Source organism: Nematolebias whitei, chromosome 16, assembly GCF_014905685.2.
Source record: "Nematolebias whitei isolate Nwh7 chromosome 16, NemWhi1, whole genome shotgun sequence".
Lineage (NCBI taxonomy): Eukaryota > Metazoa > Chordata > Actinopteri > Cyprinodontiformes > Rivulidae > Nematolebias > Nematolebias whitei.
The window spans coordinates 14,669,555-14,688,442 of NC_056513.1; the positions used below are offsets into that span (position 1 = coordinate 14,669,555).

The following is an 18,888-nucleotide window of genomic DNA, read 5'->3' on the forward strand; positions in this document are numbered from 1 at the left end:
AACTAAATATAATGATCATGTTTGTGACTCTTAGAGAAAGATTTGAAAGCAAGGCAAGACTATCCAAACCATGTGCAACTTAAATTACGATTGTTCAAATAATTCTCCTAACAGTTGCTCTCTGAGTCCTTTGTTTAATTATGTGAGTAAAAACTCAAAACATTATCTGCAGCAGGTAAGATATTAATGGCTCACAACATTTTCCCCAAACTCCCACTTCAGAAGATTTGAACTATCCCTGCTCACTGTACCTGGTATGTCTGGTAGCTTATGGCGATTCCATATCTGCAGTACATGACGTAGTGTTCACAGTTGTACCACAGTAAGCTATAGCAGACAGAACCCAGGAGCTTCTCGGCCCTCCGTGCCACCTCTTCTTCATCCAGCGGAGGCTGTCTGCACACTTTATCCATGTGGTTGATGAGAATTTTTGAACCATAAGCAAAATCTGCCACCGAGTCCACTCTCACACTGGCCACCTTGGTGATGACCCCCAGCAGCAAGCGGTGATTTGTCACCATCTTGGCAATGGCTGATTTATCTTTGGTAACTGCAGGTAGGATGTCTGGAATGAGATGAGCCACCCGGTTGTTGCCCAGGTAAATACCAAAGTGTGTGAACAAAGTCCTGGGCACCTCCAACAGATCACCTCGCTTGTACTGAGACAGCTCATACTTGGAGTCCTCCTCTTTGTTCGAGGCTGCAAAGAAAAAGTTGAGCAGCTGGTAGAGAAACATGATGGCAGCATGAAGCAAGCCCACCGAGTGCCGAAGCTTGTATTTATCGTGGAAATGGGAGGGGTGAGGTTAGTTAGTAGGATTAAATATTGGTCAATGTTCAAGTAAAGTTCTGGGGATGAATAAGGAGCTTTTTCTAATCACTTCGTTATGTGGCTGCATTTCAGAACTCGAGCATTGTTTCCAGTGTATTTGGGTCATACTCACTGAAGAATGCCGATTGGGCTGTGAGTTAAAGCCTCTTTTTAAAGGTCACGCACACTGAGCCATCTCACCCTGATAAATAACCTTTGTCACGGACGGAGGAGTCTTCAGCTGGTTAGCTCTCAGAATTAATCAGATCTTATAACAATAAAAACTGTTTTACAAGTTATTTTATTAAAAACTGCACATATGTTGAAATTTTGTATTATTGTACTCCTGCAGGCTGTTAAAGGATTGTTAGCAGCAAATTGAAAATATTGTTGACAGCCTCTTTTTTGCAATGTCATTTACACACACGTTTATTGTTGATTCAGATACTTTTATTATTCCGCAATGAACCCTGAAACCAAACAGCTTTGCTGCAGCTGTGGAAACAAATGAAACAGATCCATACACGACACTGACAAATAAAGTTTTGATCAAGTTCTTGTCGTATTAACAGTCTTTGAGCCTTCTGTCAAAAACTATGAACATGTAAGCATAAAAATTTCTGCTTTTAGTCCAATTAGTTTTTTTGTTGAACTCAGAATGGAACAAAAACAAAGCCCCTCAAACTGATGTATAAGTAACGTTAAAAATAAAGCATCTTAAAACATGATTTACTCAGCATCGTTCGAACAATAAATGTGGTTACAAAGCACAAGTTCAGAGTTTCTTGTGCATCTCTGTGAGCTTTTCAGTGAGAGTCCTCCAGTTAGTTCAAGTGCAGTTCAGTTTCTTTACAGGTTAACTCTTCCACTCTACTTTCACCAACCATCCACAGAATGAAGGGGATCAGAATTGTGGGTAATGTAGTTGTAAGTGTCATGCTAAAGTAGACAATTAGATGTTTCCTCAAGGTTTTAATATACAGACCCTTTCCAAAAAATTAGAATATCATGGAAAAGTTGTTTAACTTCCATAATTCCATTCAAAAAGTTAATCTTTAATAGATGATAGATTCAGGGCCCACAATTTAAACACTTTCAAGTATTTATTTGTTTATTTTTACATAAGTTGGGCTTCCAGCTCATGAAACCCATGAAAACAGGATTAAAAAAAAATTAGAATACTGTGGAGAAATCAGCCCAAATGTTGCAGGGCATGAATGGTTTAAACTTCGTGTGACACTAATCATCTAAACTCAAAGCACCTGCACAGGTTTCACCAGGCGTCATTAAATTGCTTCAGTTTGGTTCAATTGTCTCAGTTTGGTTCAATATGGGGAAGACTGCAGACATAACTGGTCAGAAGACCATCATCCCACTGCTGGCTGCCTCCCAGTCTTGTATTTTGGATTCTTCAACCACAGTCAATGAAAACAGGAAATTTCTTTCTAAGATGTTTTTTTTTTTTTTTTTTTTTAATTACTATTCTTTGACTTGCATGTCAGCTTTTTGGACGGTTATGCTGATTAGCATCCAATGAGAGCCAATGAAGAGTTTGTGAGGGGTGAATGACTCCATGGCCTGAATGTCCTGAATGCTCATTAATTCCGGGTCAGTCGTGTTTGTTTGATGATCTAAATGTCCCAGCCTGAAGAAAAACGATCCTTTGACAAGATTACATTAATCGTGTAGGCTTCAGTCACACACTAATTGTTTATTTAGGCAGCACAACAGCTTAGTGGTTAGCGCTGTTGCCACACACTGAAAAGAACCAGTCCCTGGATTGGACCTGAGTTTTTTTCTGCGTGAAGTTTGCATATTCTCCTCATGTTTGCGTGGGTTCTCTCTGTGTACTCAAGTTCCTTCCAATGTCCAACAACATGCATTTTAAGCTGCTTCTGGTCCAGGCCTCTCGCAAAAAAGATCTGTGATCTCAACGGGATCTGCCTGGTTTAATATCCGCTAATAATTCGAGAGAATACTTTGGCAAATACTACTGTCCTTTATGCCTGAGTCCTCTGTCATCTGTGTGTGTGCATGTCTGTGTATGAGTGAGTGAATGAGTAGATAATAAAGAGTTCATTTTACCACTAATAAACTTTAAACAAATGGGTATAATATTCTGTATCCTTTTAGTTTAGTTGGTGTGTCATCGATGCCTTAACAAACCAAACTTTCAACAAATGAAGTTAAGACTAAATCAATTCTGACTATTCTTGGCTAGTACTTTTAACAAATAGTGGTCACTTTAAAGCTAAATTTTACTAAAGAATAAATCTTAAGTTGGACTTGGGAACTCAAGCTCAAAATAAACAGTGGGAAGCCCTTTTTTCCCCTCACTTCTGACAGACACGTTTAGGACTTGCTCCGAATTTTCTGCTTTTCTTAACTCTATAAGTTTATATGGAAAAATTCAATCATTTAAAATAATGCTATGAAATATCACGATCTTCCTTCCTCTTGTGAAATTGTTGGTTATTAAGGTTCTACGTGGTGTGTGGACAACAAATTGATAATATGAGTCACACCACATTCAGCTGAGTCGACTTATGGTCTGTGGCCCACAGCTGAACCCTGATGTGGCATTAAAATAAAGCCCCGTGTGCAGAAAAAATGTCTGCCAGTGGCTAAAATAAACTTTGAGCTGAGGCTAATGGGGGACCCCAATAAGACTCCTCCTTTATAGAAAACCTGTTAATTATAGACACTTGTTTTTTCAGAGTCAGTTTTATTGTCATTTCAGCTACGTACAAGTACATATTGAAACAAAACGCAGAACAAAGCAATACAACACACTGTGCAGATACACAACAGTACAATACATACAAACAGACCTATAATAAATGCAAAAATACATCTAAACTAATCTAAACATTACAATTTAAACACATAGTTAAAAGACAAGATCGAGACACATGTTGGTTAGTAAATGTGTAGGTGGACATGAGGTAGAAACATGTTCTGACATGTGGTTAGCAGTTTAAAGTTTTCCTTTTTATAGCAGCAGAGATATAAAACGTGTAAGGTGCAAACTTATTTCCCCTGTAGTTTCTACAACTCTGTGCATCACTTGTTCTTAAAAATGGGCACCAGCACACTTATTCTCCATTCCTCAGTAATTTTCTCACCCTCGTATATTCCATGGAATATTTGAGTCAAAAACCTCATTGCCATCTCTCCAAGACATTTCCAAACCTCCACTGGTATGTCATCACGTCCTACTGCCTTCCTCTTCTTCATTCTTTTCAGAGCTTTCCAGACTTCACCCTCTCTAACCTTTCCCACTTCCTCGTCCACAGTTTCTATGACCTCTACTCTTCTTCCTGATTCATTCATTAGCTCCTCAAAGTACTTCTTCCATCTTCCTGTCACACTGTCCTCACTTGTTAGAACGTTACCATTCCTATCTTTAATAAGCCTAAGCTGCTGCACATCCTTTCCAGCCTGATCCCTCTGTCTTGCCAACCGGTACAAGTCCTTCTCGCCCTCTTTAGTGTCCAGCCTCCCATACAACTCATTGTACGCCCTCTGCTTTGCCTTAGCTACTTCCCTCTTTGCTCTACATCCCATCTCCTTATATTCCTGTCTCCTCTTCAGTCCTCTCACTGTCCTGTTTCTTCTTGGCTAATCTCTTTCTTTGAATGACGTCCTGCATTTCACTATTCCACCACCAGGTTTCCTTATCATCCATTCTCTGTCCAGATGACACACCAAGTACCTTCCTATCTGTCTCTCTAATTACTGTTGCTGTAGTAGCCCAGTCATTTGGAAGCTCTTTCTTACCACCCAGAGCCTTTAAAAGCTCCTTTCTGAATTTCTCACATTTTTCTTTCCTCAGCTTCCACCATTTTGTCGTCTTCTCTGATTTTACTCTTTTTCTCTTCTTCACCACAACAGTCATTCTACACATAAACATTCGATGCTGTCTGGCCACGCTCTCCCCTGCCACAACCTTACAGTCTCCAATCTCCCTCAGGTTTCCTCTTCTACACAGAATGTAGTCGACCTGCTTAGTCCTTCCTCCACTCTTATAAGTCACTCTATGTTCCTCCCGCTTTTGGAAACAAGTGTTGACTACAGTCATTTCCATTCTCTTGGCAAAATCCACCACCATCTGGCCTTCCTGGTTTCTTTCCTTGACACCATACCTACCCATCACTTCCTCATCCCCTCTGTTTCCTTCACCAACATGTCCATTCAGGTCTGCTCCGATCACCACTCTCTCCTCCCTGGAATACGTACTCGCTATCACTTGAAGAATACTCTCTATCACTTCATCCAGATCTTTCCAAAATGTATATTTCTCCTCCTCATCACATCCAACCTGTGGAGCATAACCACTGATGATGTTGAGCATTAGACCTTCTACTTCTACCTTCAGGCACATCACCCTATCTGACACTCTCTTCACCTCTACTACATTATTTGCCAACTCCTCCTTCAGGACCACCCCTACTCCTTTTCTCTTTCTATCCACACCATGGTAAAATAGTTTGAACCCTTCTCCAATGCTGCAAGCCTTGCTGCCCTTCCACTTGGTCTCTTGGACACATAAAACATCTACCTTCCTTCTCTGCATCATGTCAGCCAGCTCTCTACCTTTGCCTGTCATTATCCCCACATTTAAAGTTGCAACCCTCAGTCCTACATTCTTCACTTTCCTCTTCTCCCTCTGTCTCCTGACACGTTTCCCTCCTCGTGGTCTTCGACTAACAGTAGCACAATTTCTGCCGGCACCCTGTTTGTCAACAGCACCAGTGGCAGTCATTGGTAACCCGGGCCTCAACCAATCTGGTATGGTTTTGCTTTGGTGAACTCGCATTATAGTTTTGGCCAAAGTGTTTTACATTGGATGTCCTTCCTGACACAACCCTCACCCGTGTTTGGGACCAGAACAAGAGATGCACTGGCTTGTGTTCCCTAGAGGCCGGTTTGTTCATCAGATTTAACTAACATCCTGGAAATGAAAATAAAAGGGATCAGACATTTACTTTCTAATTTGCAAACCCATTTTAATACCGAATTTCATTCAGTTTTCATTAGTTTTTTCATTTCTGGGGAAAAAAAGAAGAAGTTTATTTTGATTTAGTTTCTGAACTTCCAGCAGCCTGAAATAAAGCTCACACTTTCATCCTGCAGCATGTTTAAACATTACCTGGTGGCTCCTTAATGTTAAGACCTCAGTGAGGAGATTTGGCACAACGTCCTGATTTAAAAAAAACTGACTCATGTTGTGATGTCGAGCTTTGTCAAGTCATAATCTGGCATAAGAATCCTGACCGGTAAAATTTCAGTTTCTTCATTAGAATAAAAATCTGTTCAAAGTTCAGAAGCTGAGTCATGGTTCCTCATTTGTCCTGATTTAAAAAAACAAAACACAAAAAACATGTAGGCTATACGCCCATGCAGATGTGTCCCAACAGCAGCCAGCAATCAGAACCCGTCACATCTGGGAAGTGACTGCTGTCAGACATTTGACTCCCAGGTTTTGGAACAGAGTGAGTGGAATGTTTGTGTACAAATACCTTATCAAAGGCTGAACCTTGTTCAGATAAATACCCCACTGCGTCAAGCAGGTCTTCACTCTCCAAAGACACAAATCCATGACAGGTGGACGGATCAACATGGCTCCATCACCTCTGGCCACAGCAGGAATATTTCTCATATTTTACTCATTCTCATCAGCTGTAAGTCTTTTTTGTTCAGTGAAATAAAATGACTTGTGTATAATAATCTAACCTTCATGTCTCTCTCACATGTGCAGCAACCCAGAGGAGACAACATTGCAACATGCAACATGAATGATGGCTTTGTAAGCAAATGTCACAAACCATGTGAATGTTGTATATTTTTTTCTGTTTTAAGTCTGAACATGTCTCTTCACGTGATTTGTCTGTTTGAAGGGAAAGTACTGCCCCACCACATGTGGAGTTGCTGATTACTTGCTGAACTATTTACCAGGAGTGAATAAAGATTTAAACACAATGCAGCATGAACTGGAAAAAATTGCAAATTTGACTTATGGGGCCGAAGAAACGATTTCATACATGAAAGATTCGACAACCGCCGCTCAGAAATCTGCACTCCCAGGTAACATTAACCAGCCGGTTCCTATACGTCTTCTGGACAGTGGCACAACTAAACAAACACGTTTTATCGTTGTAGCTCTTCTTTTAGAACCTCTTCTGAACTCTTTTATGTATTTTGTTCAAATGGGATCCATAAAGACACAAACTTGACTCAGCTTGTGTATCACTGAGCCTTTTTTATTTTCAGATCCATATTATAAGAAGTCTTCGAGCATGTTGGATGATGTCCTTCGATTTGAAAAGACCATCATTACCCAAGAGCAGCAAATTAAGTAAGTTAATTTCAGTGTTTCAACCTAAGTTTTAAAAGTTTCAGTGTAATAACACGATTTTTAGAATAAAGTTACTTGAATATTTACACACCGTTTTATAAAAAAATACTCAAAAACATTTTACTGATGGGGTAATATATACTCTATTTGAATGGTTAATTGGTTGTGGATGACTCTCAGCTACTACCACATAAAACTTCAGCTCAGTATCAGTAAAACTGACTGAGTTATAGCTATTTGTGTGTTTGCTAAGGTCATTTGGCTGTGACCGCCATCTTGAAATGGGTTGTCCTAAAGTTAATCAGTTGTACATCAGTGATTACTTTCTGAAGGTTTCAATACATTTTTGTCCCCTATTTTACGAGATATTTTGCTAACAGATAGAAAGCACACAAACACAGTTTGTTACATGATCACCCACCCTTCATGGTGGGATACAAAGGAAGCAATTGTGGATTTATTTGGTTTTAAATGCATTAGTTGCTTGAAATCACATCATCCCATAAAGTTGGACACCCATACCTCTTTTCTCATGTTAGTATTTTTTTTCTTCCTTTAAATGTATTTATTTATTTAATGCCGTTCATAGTTTTGTCATTTTTGCCTATTTTGTAAAATTGAGGGATTTTTTTTATTGTTGTTATTTTCCAAAACTGTGCAACAAAGTGAAACACAAATTATTCAGAGATCAAACTACTTTTATTTGTCACCTTGTTTCTCAGCGAACTTCAAGAAATAATCGCGTCCAACGAGAGGAGAATGGCCGACTTGAAGACTCTCGCATTCCAGCTGCAGCAGAGATGCAGCGAGCCCTGCAGGGACACGGTTGAGATCCAAGACACCACAGGAACAGGTAGAAACAAATAATGTGCTGATACTCTGTACCTTTCAGGTCATATTTCACAAGAAGTTTCTCAATCTGGCCTCGACTGAACATTTGCCCCCGCTCGGTGTTTAGTTAAAGACTAAAATCGATATGCTGCCCGAAAGCTGAGCACACATGTTTATTTTAAACTAAACATGTTGTACCACCCTACTTCCCAAAAAAGTTGGGACATTATGTAGAATGTAAATAAAAACGAAATGCAATATTGTGCAGATCTAAAATCTCCTCATTTTATTCACAGTGGGACAAGGTAAAGATATCAAATGCTTAAACTGAGAAATTGCACCATTTGGGGGAAAAAATAATCTTTTTTTATTTATTTAATGGTAGCAACACTACAAAAAAAATTTAAACACTGTTAAAATAAGGTAGGTAGCACAAATAGAAAAAAATATTGGGTTAATTGGCATCATGTATGAGTCTGAATCTCTCAAAAGTAAAGATGGACAGAGGTTCACCAGTGTATTAAAATAGTGGAACAATTTCAGAATAATGTTCCTCAACCAAGCATTGGGAAAACTAAACATCCCATCATCTACACTGGATACCATCATCAAAAGATTTTAAGAATGGAGATGTGTCTGTGTCAAAAGATGAGGCTGAAAGTCCAAACAGGATGTCGGTGATCTGATCAAGGTCAAGGTTCTTTGTTGTCATTTTCATCGCATGTGGTACATGTGGTGGAATGAAACTGTGTACACAGGGTCCCAGTTACATCCAACAAAAGTATAAAATGTAAAAAAATAAAAAAATAAAAAAAAAACAGTAATAAGATCTAAGATATGAACTAAGAAATACGCTAAACTAAGGATACGCTAAACACTTAATAGGTTAAGGTTGTATTATTAATAATAATATAATCTGGGCATGCCGTAAGAGATTTATATATCATTGCATTATGTTTTTACGTTTTACACAGTGTTCCGATTTTCCCAGAATTGAGCTTCTATAGGTTTCCACTCAGTTGCATTATTACTTAGTTTGTATTTTCACCAGTGAAAATAATCTGACTCTGAATACAAACGGCATTTGTTTGAATGATTGTTTTCATTTTCAGACTGTCAGGATATTGCGAACAAAGGTGCCACCAAAAGCGGTCTTTACTTTGTGAAGCCAGCCAAAGCACCAGAGCAGTTCTTGGTCTATTGTGAGATTGACAGCTTTGGACGTGGCTTCACTGTGCTACAAAGGGTTTGCATCCGTTTTATATTATTCCTGCACATTTTCTAAACAAGAATACACAAGATGTGCTTTGTCAGTCTAAACACAAGCTTCTTTAAGGTGGGGAAAAAAAAAGGTCTTGGAGTGATCAAGGGTTTTGTGTCCACAGAGACGTGACGGCAGCGTGGACTTCTCCAAGGACTGGATCCAGTACAAGGAGGGCTTTGGTTACCTCTCCCCGGATGACACAACTGAATTCTGGCTCGGCAACGAGAAGATCCACCTGCTAACAACCACCTCGACCCTCCCGACTGTCCTGAGGATCGAGCTCGTGGACTGGGAGGGCAACAAAAAGTACAAACACACGCCCACACATAAAAATAAACAGATTACGTAAGGACACAGCAAAGAGACGTGATCACAGAGCAAACATGAGCATCAATAATTCGATGACTTTTGTAGAATAAAATGAAGACGAAAGCAGAGTTGTCTTGAAACTAAAGTCTTTCTGTTTCGTTGTTGTCGTGACCTTTTTTCTCCAGGTATGCTGACTACAACATGTTCAGAATTGGGTCAGAGGCTGACAAATACCGTCTCACCTACGGTTACTACTTTGGCGGTGATGCAGGGGATGCTTTCGATGGCTTTGACTTTGGAGACGACCCCAGTGACAAGTTCTACACGTCCCACAACGGCATGCAGTTCAGCACTTTCGACAACGACAATGACCGGTACGACGGCAACTGTGCTCAACAGGACCGCTCGGGCTGGTGGATGAACAGATGTCACGCTGGACATTTGAATGGAAAATACTACCAGGGTAAGACCCTCCGGATAGAACTGTGTGAACGATCCCTTTAGAACAGATCTTATGAAGTGCGGTCATGTGAATACATCATGAACAACTAGTGTCTTACCTGGTGTAGCGAGCTCTTTGAGCAGCCTCAGGCTGGACAAATAGATCTAACCCTGACTGGGTTAACAAATTGTCTTAGTGGAACCAAGACCAAACTGGAAAAATTTCAGAAAATACCCCAGGCATGCTACAGCTAGCTGCTGCTGCCAACTGCACTTTCAAATATCCTTAGAAATCTATATAAATAACAGTGTAATGCAAAACTGACAGCAAAATATTCATTTCTAAAACAACATTTGCATCAACCACTATAAAATGTTGAGATTAGAGCTACTTCAAGATGGCAGCAATGCATGCTGGTCTTGGCCCCACTCTGACTAGCTGTTAGCTCATCGTTTTGGTCTGAATTAATTACCGGTATATATATGTCTATGTCCATAGCTACAAACTTAGCACATGGACATGCGCCAGGTGCTAGTGGAAGCGTTAGTGGAAGCGTTAGTGGAAGCTTTAGTGGAAGCTTTAGTGGAAGCGTTAGTGGAAGCGGTAGCGTTGTGCAACAAAAAAACTTCCAGCTAGACTACAGTGCAGTGAATAGTTTAACGAAGCTTCAAGGCAGATAAATTTGCCTAGAGGATTTTTAGTGATCGAGGTACTTGAATTATATGAGGAATCGTTTCAACCCTACTTGACATTATAGTAAAGGTGTGTCTCAGTTGAACTTTTCCTTAATATATGCACTTTAATGGTCTAATCAGCTGCATTTTGGCTGGACAGCGCGGCAAATTGCAGCTAATATGATGTTTGCTCCAGGAGTTCCGGAGTGAGACGAAGGTGGCTTTGTATGGCAAGCCAAATGTCTCATTAATAGCCACTTTTACCTATTAATGAGACAGTTGGCTTGCCAAATTACTCAAGTTCCCTCTAGTGGCTGAAAATGATAGTGTTCAATATTGCCCATGTCAGAATGAATTAAATCGTCAGATCTCAGCCAAAAATTGGGTTATAAATATGGGGCAAAAACATAAATAGGTCACAGGGCATGCTAATTTATGAAAAAAGGTGTGACTTATACAGCAAAAAGTATGGTACTATTTCTCAAACTGAGGTTGTTCAAACAGCAATCTACAACCGGTAAGTAAATAATTGTATGTATTTGATCAAACCTACTTCATAAGATCAGAACTATCATTTTAAAATTCATAAATGATCTTATTTTGCATAAATGAGGCAACTCATTGTGCTTTTTGTTCTTTATCTAAATTATTACAATCATGTTTAGTCTGAACAAGCTGTCATGTTTATCCAGGAGGCAGATACACAGAAAAAGATGCTGGGGAATTTGGCTTTGACAATGGCATCATTTGGGTGACATGGCACAACCGCTGGTACTCCATGAAAGAAACCACGATGAAGATCATTCCCCTCAGCCGCATCAACGCACAAGGTGGTCAGCAAGCCGGGGTGAAACAGTTTGGTGGACTTGGAGATATTTAGAGAGGACAAATGTTCATAGTCTGCTTTTGTTAATAGACTTTAATTGTCAGAATAAACAGTTTCCATCTTTGCATGTTTTGGTGATCTGACTCAACAAACAGAAGAATTCTGATGTTCAATTTTGCCACCTCTTTACTTTATTGTTCTTTTAAGCACTCAATAAATGTATTTTGCCTACAGAGTATGGTGGCCATTTCTTTATGGGGCTCTATAATCTTAATTTACTAATGCATATCTGGATACATTTTGCAAGGAAGTTACGCATTAAAAAAAACAATAAATTTCAATGTTTTCTGCATTTTATTTGTTTAATTTATGTCTTAGGATTTAATGGACACAATGCTAATCAGTTAGGTATATATTCCCAGATAACACTAAGCGCCATCCATCCATCCATCTGTTATCTTCCACTTGTTCTGAAGTCGGGTTGCGGGGGCAGCAGCTTGAGCAGGGAGGTCCAGACATTTCTTTCCACAGTCACCTCTTTCAGCTCTTCTGGGAGGACTCCATGGCGTTCCCAGGCCAACAGAGAGACATAGTCTCTCCAGTGTTTCCTGGGTCTTCCCCAGGGTCTCCTCCCAGTCAGACATGCCCAAAGCACCTCCCTAGGAAAGTGGCCAAGGAGCATCCTTACCAGATGCCCAAACCGCCTCAACTGGCTCCTCTCGAAGTGGAAGAGTAGCGGTTCTACTTTGAGTCTCTCCCGAATAACTGAACTTCTTACCCTATAAGGGTTCAGCTACCCTGCAGAGGAAACTAATTTCAACTGCCTGTATTTGCAGTCTCATTCTTTTGGTCACTACCCAGAGTTCATGGCCATAGGTGAGGTTAGGAATGTAGACCGACCGGTAAATAGAAAGCTTAACCTTACAGCTCACCTCCCTCTTCACCACAATAGCCCAACACTGAGTGTGCAATACTGCAGACACTGCACCAATCCATCTGTTACTCTCACACTTCATTCTTCCCTCACTCGTGAACAAACCCAGAGATACTTGAACTCTTCTACTTGAGGCAGAACCTCACCCTTGACCCAAACAGAGTAAAGTCCCCAGTATACTGCCGCATACGTTCGTTCATGCGTACGTATGCGGCAGTATACTGGGGGCTTAATCCATCCTTTTATGACTGAGGACTGTGGCCTCAGATTTAAAGGTGCTGATTCTCATCCCAACCATTTCACACTCAGCTGTGAACCACTCCAGTAAGAGCTGAAGATCATGGCATAATGAAGCCCCACAGGACCACATCATCTGCAAACAGCAGAGATGGAATTCCGAGGCCACAGAACCGAACTCCCTCCGCCCCCTGGCTGCACCGAGAAATTCTGTCCACAAAAGTTATTAACAGAATCTGCGACAACAGGCAATCCTGGTGGAGTCCAACTCCCACCCTGAAAGGGTTTGACTTACTACTGACAATGCAAAACAACCTCCCACACCACTTGTATAGGGACTGAACAGCCTGCAGCAACAGTCCCCAAATCCCATACTCGCACAGTGTACCCCATAGAACACGGTTGAATGCCTTCTCCAAGTCCACAAAAAACACGTTGATTGGATGGGCAAATTCCCATGACCCCTCCAGAACCCTAGTGAGGGTAAAGAGCTGATCCAGCGTTCCACGGCCAAGACAGAACCCGCATTGTTCCTCCTGGATCTGAGGTTTGATCAACGATCTGACTCGCTTCTCAAGTACCTTTGAAAAGACCTTACCAGGGAGACTAAGGAGAGTTATGCCCCTGTAATTGCAGCACACCCTTCAGTCCCACTTTTGAACCACCACCCCAGTCTGCCAATCCAGTGGCACAGCCTCCATTGTTCACACAATGTTGAAAAGACATGTCCACCAAGACAGCCCCACACAACATCCAGAGCCTTAAGGAAATCAAGGTGGTGCTCATCCACCCCCGGAGCCCTGCTGCCACAGAACTTTTAACTACCTCAGCAACCTAAGCCATGGTTTGCCAGAATTTCCTGTAAGCTGACCAAGAGTGTCTACCCAAGGCCTCACCAAACTGTCCAAAACAAACAGCTGCAAATCAGATGACATGACTACAAAGTCTATCATCGATCTATGACCTAGGGTGTCCTGGTGCCAAGTGCACTCATGGACACCCTTATGTTCGAACATGGTGTTCATGAAGAACAAACCATGACTAGCACAGAAGTCCAACAACAGAACACTGCCCAAGTTCAGATCAGAGGCCATTCCTCCTAATCATGCCCCTCCATGTCACACTGTTATTACCCACATGCGCATTGAAGTCCCTTTACAGAATAAAGTCACCATTATAGATAGGGTAGATAGATAGAATAGAGTCCCCAGCTGGAGCACCTTCCAACATTCCAGCTAAGGACTCCAAGAAGGCCAGATACTCTGAACTGCCATTTGGCGCGTAGGCACAAACAACCGTCAGAGCCCGTTTCCCCACCCAAAAGCCCAATGGAAGCTACCCTCTCATCTACCGGGGAAAACTCCAACATGCAGCCACCAAGTCGGAGGGCTAAAAGTAGACGCATACCAGCTTGGCACCGCTCACCATGGGAAACTCCAGACTGGAGTATGGTCCAGCCCCTCTCAAGTATATTGGTTCCGGAGCCCATGCCATGTGTCAAGGTGAGCCCAACTATATCTAGTCAGTACCTCTCAACCTCACACACAAGCCCAGGCTCCTTCCTTTCCAGAGAGGTCACAGTCCATGTCCCAAGAGCCAGCTGTGGAAAGACTGGGTCAGAGCGCCGAAGCCACCACTTTTGGCCACTGCCCATGGAGTTATGTCCCCGACACGCATGGCCACTCCTGCAGGTCCACAGGAAGTAATACTAAGTGCATGCTAAGAAAATGTAACTGTGCTTCAAATAAAAATGAGCATCTTATTTTTAAAATATTGACTGACACTGATTTTAAATATTTTTATTTATTAACCTTTATTTAACCAGGCAAATCCCATTGAAATCACAGATCTATTTTGCAAGGGAGGCCTGGGCCTGAAGGCAGCCTAACATGCATGTTTTTGGTCTGTGGGAGGAAACTGGAGTACCTGGAGAAAACCCATGCAAGCACAAGAAGAACATGTAAACTCCACACAGAAAGACCTAAGGTCCAATCGGGGATTGAACCATGGTCTTCTTGCTGTGAGGAAACTGTGCTAACCACTGAGCCATTGTGCTGCCAATTAATTAACAAATTAGTCCATTAATTAGTTGATTTTATTTTTAATAAAATAAATAAAGATCTAGCATTCCTTAAAGGAACACACATTGCCCACCACCTTTCCTGCCACAGTTTTAAATCATCTTACACTGAGAAGTGACAGAAGAGACAATTTTATTATATCTTGGAAATAAGAGTATGCATACCTCACTCAATAGTGTGAAACCTTTTTTGAAAGTATATTTTGGGAACGTCTCAGCTGCTATTTTGTCAAATTGGAGCCTAATATGTGTAAAATAGTCTTTTTGTTGGTCAAGGTAGATTAGTTGTAGCAGCTATCTTGAATTGGGTTGACATAAAAAGTTAGTTAATGTCCATTCTGTATGTTTTTAAGAAAGACATTCATCAAAATTCTTCCAAAGATTCATGAGATTTTTTTGCTAACATACAGACAAATAACAGAAATGCATGCACATACAAGCAAATACACTAATGCCCATCTTTCAACATTGTGCTATAATACATCCACCTGGTTGTAAATACATGAATCCATAAAAGATTAAACAGTTTAATGACCCTGTTTGGTAACACAACTGCAAATCATTTGAAGAAGACTTGTATATTTATAACTTACCATGCATATCCATTAAAAATCATCTGCTTCCATAATTTTCATTTAATAAAAGCATTTATAAAAATTTTCTCCAATAATAACTCAACTGATGCAACAGTCATATTTTAAATGTTAAAACCTCAGGGTTGAATGAAATGTCATACAACATACATTTAAACTACTTGTACTTTCTCCTTCACTTTTCTATAATTTGTGCCTGATTTCTGAAGAAACTACCCCACCCCCATTTGTGGATTTTAAGGATGCATATATAATTGGATTTATGATAAATGGTTTCTGCTTTTTGATATTATATCACTGTGCAATGTCCGAAAGTAAAATGTAAACAGTGGCGGCTGGGTCATCCCGTCCGACAGGTGGCGCTAAATAGTTTTTCTACTCATTTTCAGTTGGTTTTACTTCCGGGTTATCGGTGTCGATCGGGTTTTAGTAGCGATTGTGCTTGTATGTTTCAGTTGTTCACAAGTTGTATTCGCTGACAGAATTGTCAAATTATTTTACTTTTGTGTATTGTAGAATAATTTACCCCCACAATGACGGAGGTAAGACTTTTTACAGGTTTATTATTACGTTTTGCTTGTCTTTACTCCAGCTGATGCTACGAAAAACTAATGCCTGGGCCCGACTATTTACTGGATTGCTAACGCATGTTTGTTTTTCTGATTGTATTGCGCACTGTGTATGAAAATGGGGGATATTTTGTGGACAGTGGTACATTCGATGTTTTTAAAGACAATGATCACCTCACACAGGATGTCCAGAAGCACTCGGTCCACACGCTGGTCTTCAGGTCTCTAAAACGGACCCATGACATGTTTGTGTCCGACCAAGCTAAGGGCATCGCTCAGGATGAAGAAAGGTAACTGAACTGTTATCTGTCTGGTTGTTAATATATTCTTTAAACTTTTTACACAGATAACTTACTGACACCCGGCGTCTCGGGGTGTTTTTATAACTATGTGTTACGAGTTCAGACAGGAAAGCTGGTTAACGTGTAAAATTGTTAGAGTAATAAAACCTTCCTAATGGATTTTAGAAAAATCATAAACTGCCCAGCCTTCTGTTGGTCTTTGTGAAATGAAAAACTTAGTTATCATGATAACTCATTTAAAGTTTAAGTGCCAAACAAATAAACAAATACTTCTCCCTAATGATTTGGTAGGTATTTTTGTATGATTCAGCTTTTACAGCAGATTAGTGGTATTGACAAACCTTTTGTGTCTAATCTGTAGAATTCTCATAAAGTTGTTTGGCTTAGGGAGGAATATATATGTAATGTGTGTATGTGGTAAATGGACTACTTATATGTATAACCCCTTTCTGTCTGATCAAGATACTCAAAGCACTTTACAACACAATCTCTGCCCTCATTTACCTCCACACACACATCCATACAGCACTTTACTACTTTACTAGATCTCCACAAAGCTAATCTGAACCTGTAGAGACTAATCAGTGCTTTAAATCACATTGTTAGGCTACCTTCAGGCCTCCCTTGCAAAAGAGATCTGTGATCTCAATGGGAATCGCCTGGTTAAATAAAGGATAATAAATAAATAAATTCATACACCGATGGGACACGTCAGAGGCACTGAGGTTCAGTGTCTTTCTTGCCCAGGGACAACATGTGACTGCATAGTGGTAGAATCGAACCATCAACTCTCCCATTGGAGGATGACCGATCTAACCACTCAGCCACAGCTGCCCCATATGCATGCGTGTTAGATAAATAGTGCGCGTCTAAACTACATTCATCAGCTATTTTCATATTTACTGACATTAGTATTATGATGAAAAGTTATTGATTGCACGCTGCAGCTGGGTGGTCTACCTGTTCAGTTAAAGTATAAAACCAAACGTACACAGATGTTGTGTAAGAGTAAAATTAACAACAAAAAAAAACAACCTTCATGTCCAACCATGATTTTAGAGACCGATGGGCTGGATCACGAGCCTTCAAAAACTCTGAGTGGATTTATTTATTTATTATTATTTTAATAAATTGTCATAAAATAAATATTTTGTTTGTACTATTTAAAAAATGTTGAATTATGGATCTTTTTTAAACTAAAGGCCCCTAAGGAGCTTAAATAAATAGGTCATTTAAAGTAGGATGTAGTTTTTAAAGACTGATTAGTTTATTGTGAACACATTTTAATAATTGTGTTTGTAAGCAGTTAAGTAAAGTGGTTTACTTTTTTTCTCCTAAGGAAAACTTGTCATAAGTTAAAGGACGTCTGTGGTTTAGTATTTAATGACAGTACTGATTGCGATAAACCCACTTTTTCCTCCCGTCTCTCTTTTTTTCTTCTGTGATCTCTGTCATCCGTGTGGACATCAAGGCCATGAGAGTCTGTTATGTTGAGCTAGTATTTAATTATTAAGAATATGAATGCATGGTAGTTGAAACATGATGACCTATGATTGAACGCAGTCCTTTCTTTGTGATATTGATATTTATCTTACCGATACTGTAGTGATGATAGATTTTCACTATATCCCTAGTAGGTGTTTATAAATACAACCACTTTTATTACTTTCTGTATTTGCAGCCATAAACTGAAAATGGGTGTGAAGCTAAAGGTTGAGTACGCTCCAGTTTTGCACATGCCCATTTTGAAAGAGGGGAAAGAACGAGTGTCACATTTTCCTGACAGCCTGCAAGGCCATCAGAGCTACGCCCATGCAGGTAAGAAGGAAACTGACATGCATGTAAACGAGTTAGCACTCAATCAAAAGAGTAATGCTGAAAGAAAGTGGACATGCTTTATGTGCTGGCAGGGGTTTTCAGTGGTCTTTTCATGAGTGCTTGTGCTAAAAATACAATGTTTTCCATTTTTATCAATATATTTTAGGTGATGACCCAGAGTACCTGATTACAGGGACACATGCGTATCCCTCTGGACCTGGTAGATACCATTTCTTTTTCTGAGATTACATTTTTTTTTGTCTATTACAGTAGAGTTGCCGTTGTTCAGTGCTAATGGTAACAACTTTCACTTTACAGGAGTGGCGCTGACAGCCAACACAATGGTGCACAGGAATCCCAGTGAGGGGGGAGTGCTCTCCATGGCGCTGGCTTTACCGCCCTCACAAGCAAGGTACATTTTCTGTGAAGACTGAGTCAGTGGCAACAAACCGAGATAAAAACCTTTTAAAAAGAGTTTAATGTTATTCACGTTCAGGCTGGACGCCAGCCGCACTGCAGCCAGCGTTGCAGAGATCCATCGACATGCAGGAGGAGCAGAAAGAGTTCACCCTCAGTCCACTGCTATAGTAAGTCGCATGCACTTGATCAGATCATTTGTCTCTGGAAGAAGTGCAACGCTCATAAACAAGGAATTAATAGTTTTTTTTTGCTCATCGTTTTTAGGTGGGGGTTGTGTGAAATGCTTATGAGCAGTCAATATCTTATCTGCAGTAGACAACAGTCATAGAGTACTTTGTCTGGAAAATGATTATTTGTAATGTACATACTAGAAATGGAGTATACTGTTTATATAAAGCCCCTTCTGCATCTAGAGAGAAT

General features: G+C 40.3%; 3 protein-coding genes across 3 annotated transcripts in view; 2 read left to right on the forward strand and 1 right to left on the reverse strand.

Moving 5' to 3' along the window:
• lrata (lecithin retinol acyltransferase a) overlaps positions 1-747 on the reverse strand; it is a 1,530-nt gene extending 783 nt beyond the window's left edge. The window contains exon 1 of the mRNA XM_037690288.1: positions 252-747. Coding sequence (XP_037546216.1) covers positions 252-737 — 486 coding nt within the window. The 5' untranslated portion in view covers positions 738-747. The remainder of the gene's footprint in view (positions 1-251) is intronic.
• Positions 748-6,365: 5,618 nt separating this feature from the next.
• On the forward strand, positions 6,366-11,746 carry fgg (fibrinogen gamma chain). Its single transcript, XM_037690289.1, has 9 exons — positions 6,366-6,495; positions 6,573-6,620; positions 6,712-6,898; positions 7,085-7,169; positions 7,892-8,022; positions 9,113-9,246; positions 9,386-9,570; positions 9,759-10,036; positions 11,382-11,746. The coding sequence occupies exons 1-9, from the start codon at positions 6,412-6,414 to the stop codon at positions 11,567-11,569; spliced, it is 1,320 nt and encodes a 439-aa protein (XP_037546217.1). The 5' UTR covers positions 6,366-6,411; the 3' UTR covers positions 11,570-11,746.
• A 4,010-nt stretch (positions 11,747-15,756) lies between these two features.
• Positions 15,757-18,888, forward strand: part of plrg1 (pleiotropic regulator 1) — a gene marked incomplete in the record, with an annotated part of 5,138 nt that continues 2,006 nt past the window's right edge. The window contains 6 exon segments of the mRNA XM_037690290.1: positions 15,757-15,901; positions 16,112-16,218; positions 17,912-18,048; positions 18,215-18,268; positions 18,367-18,460; positions 18,545-18,635. Of these exon segments, the coding sequence (XP_037546218.1) occupies positions 15,893-15,901; positions 16,112-16,218; positions 17,912-18,048; positions 18,215-18,268; positions 18,367-18,460; positions 18,545-18,635 (492 nt within the window).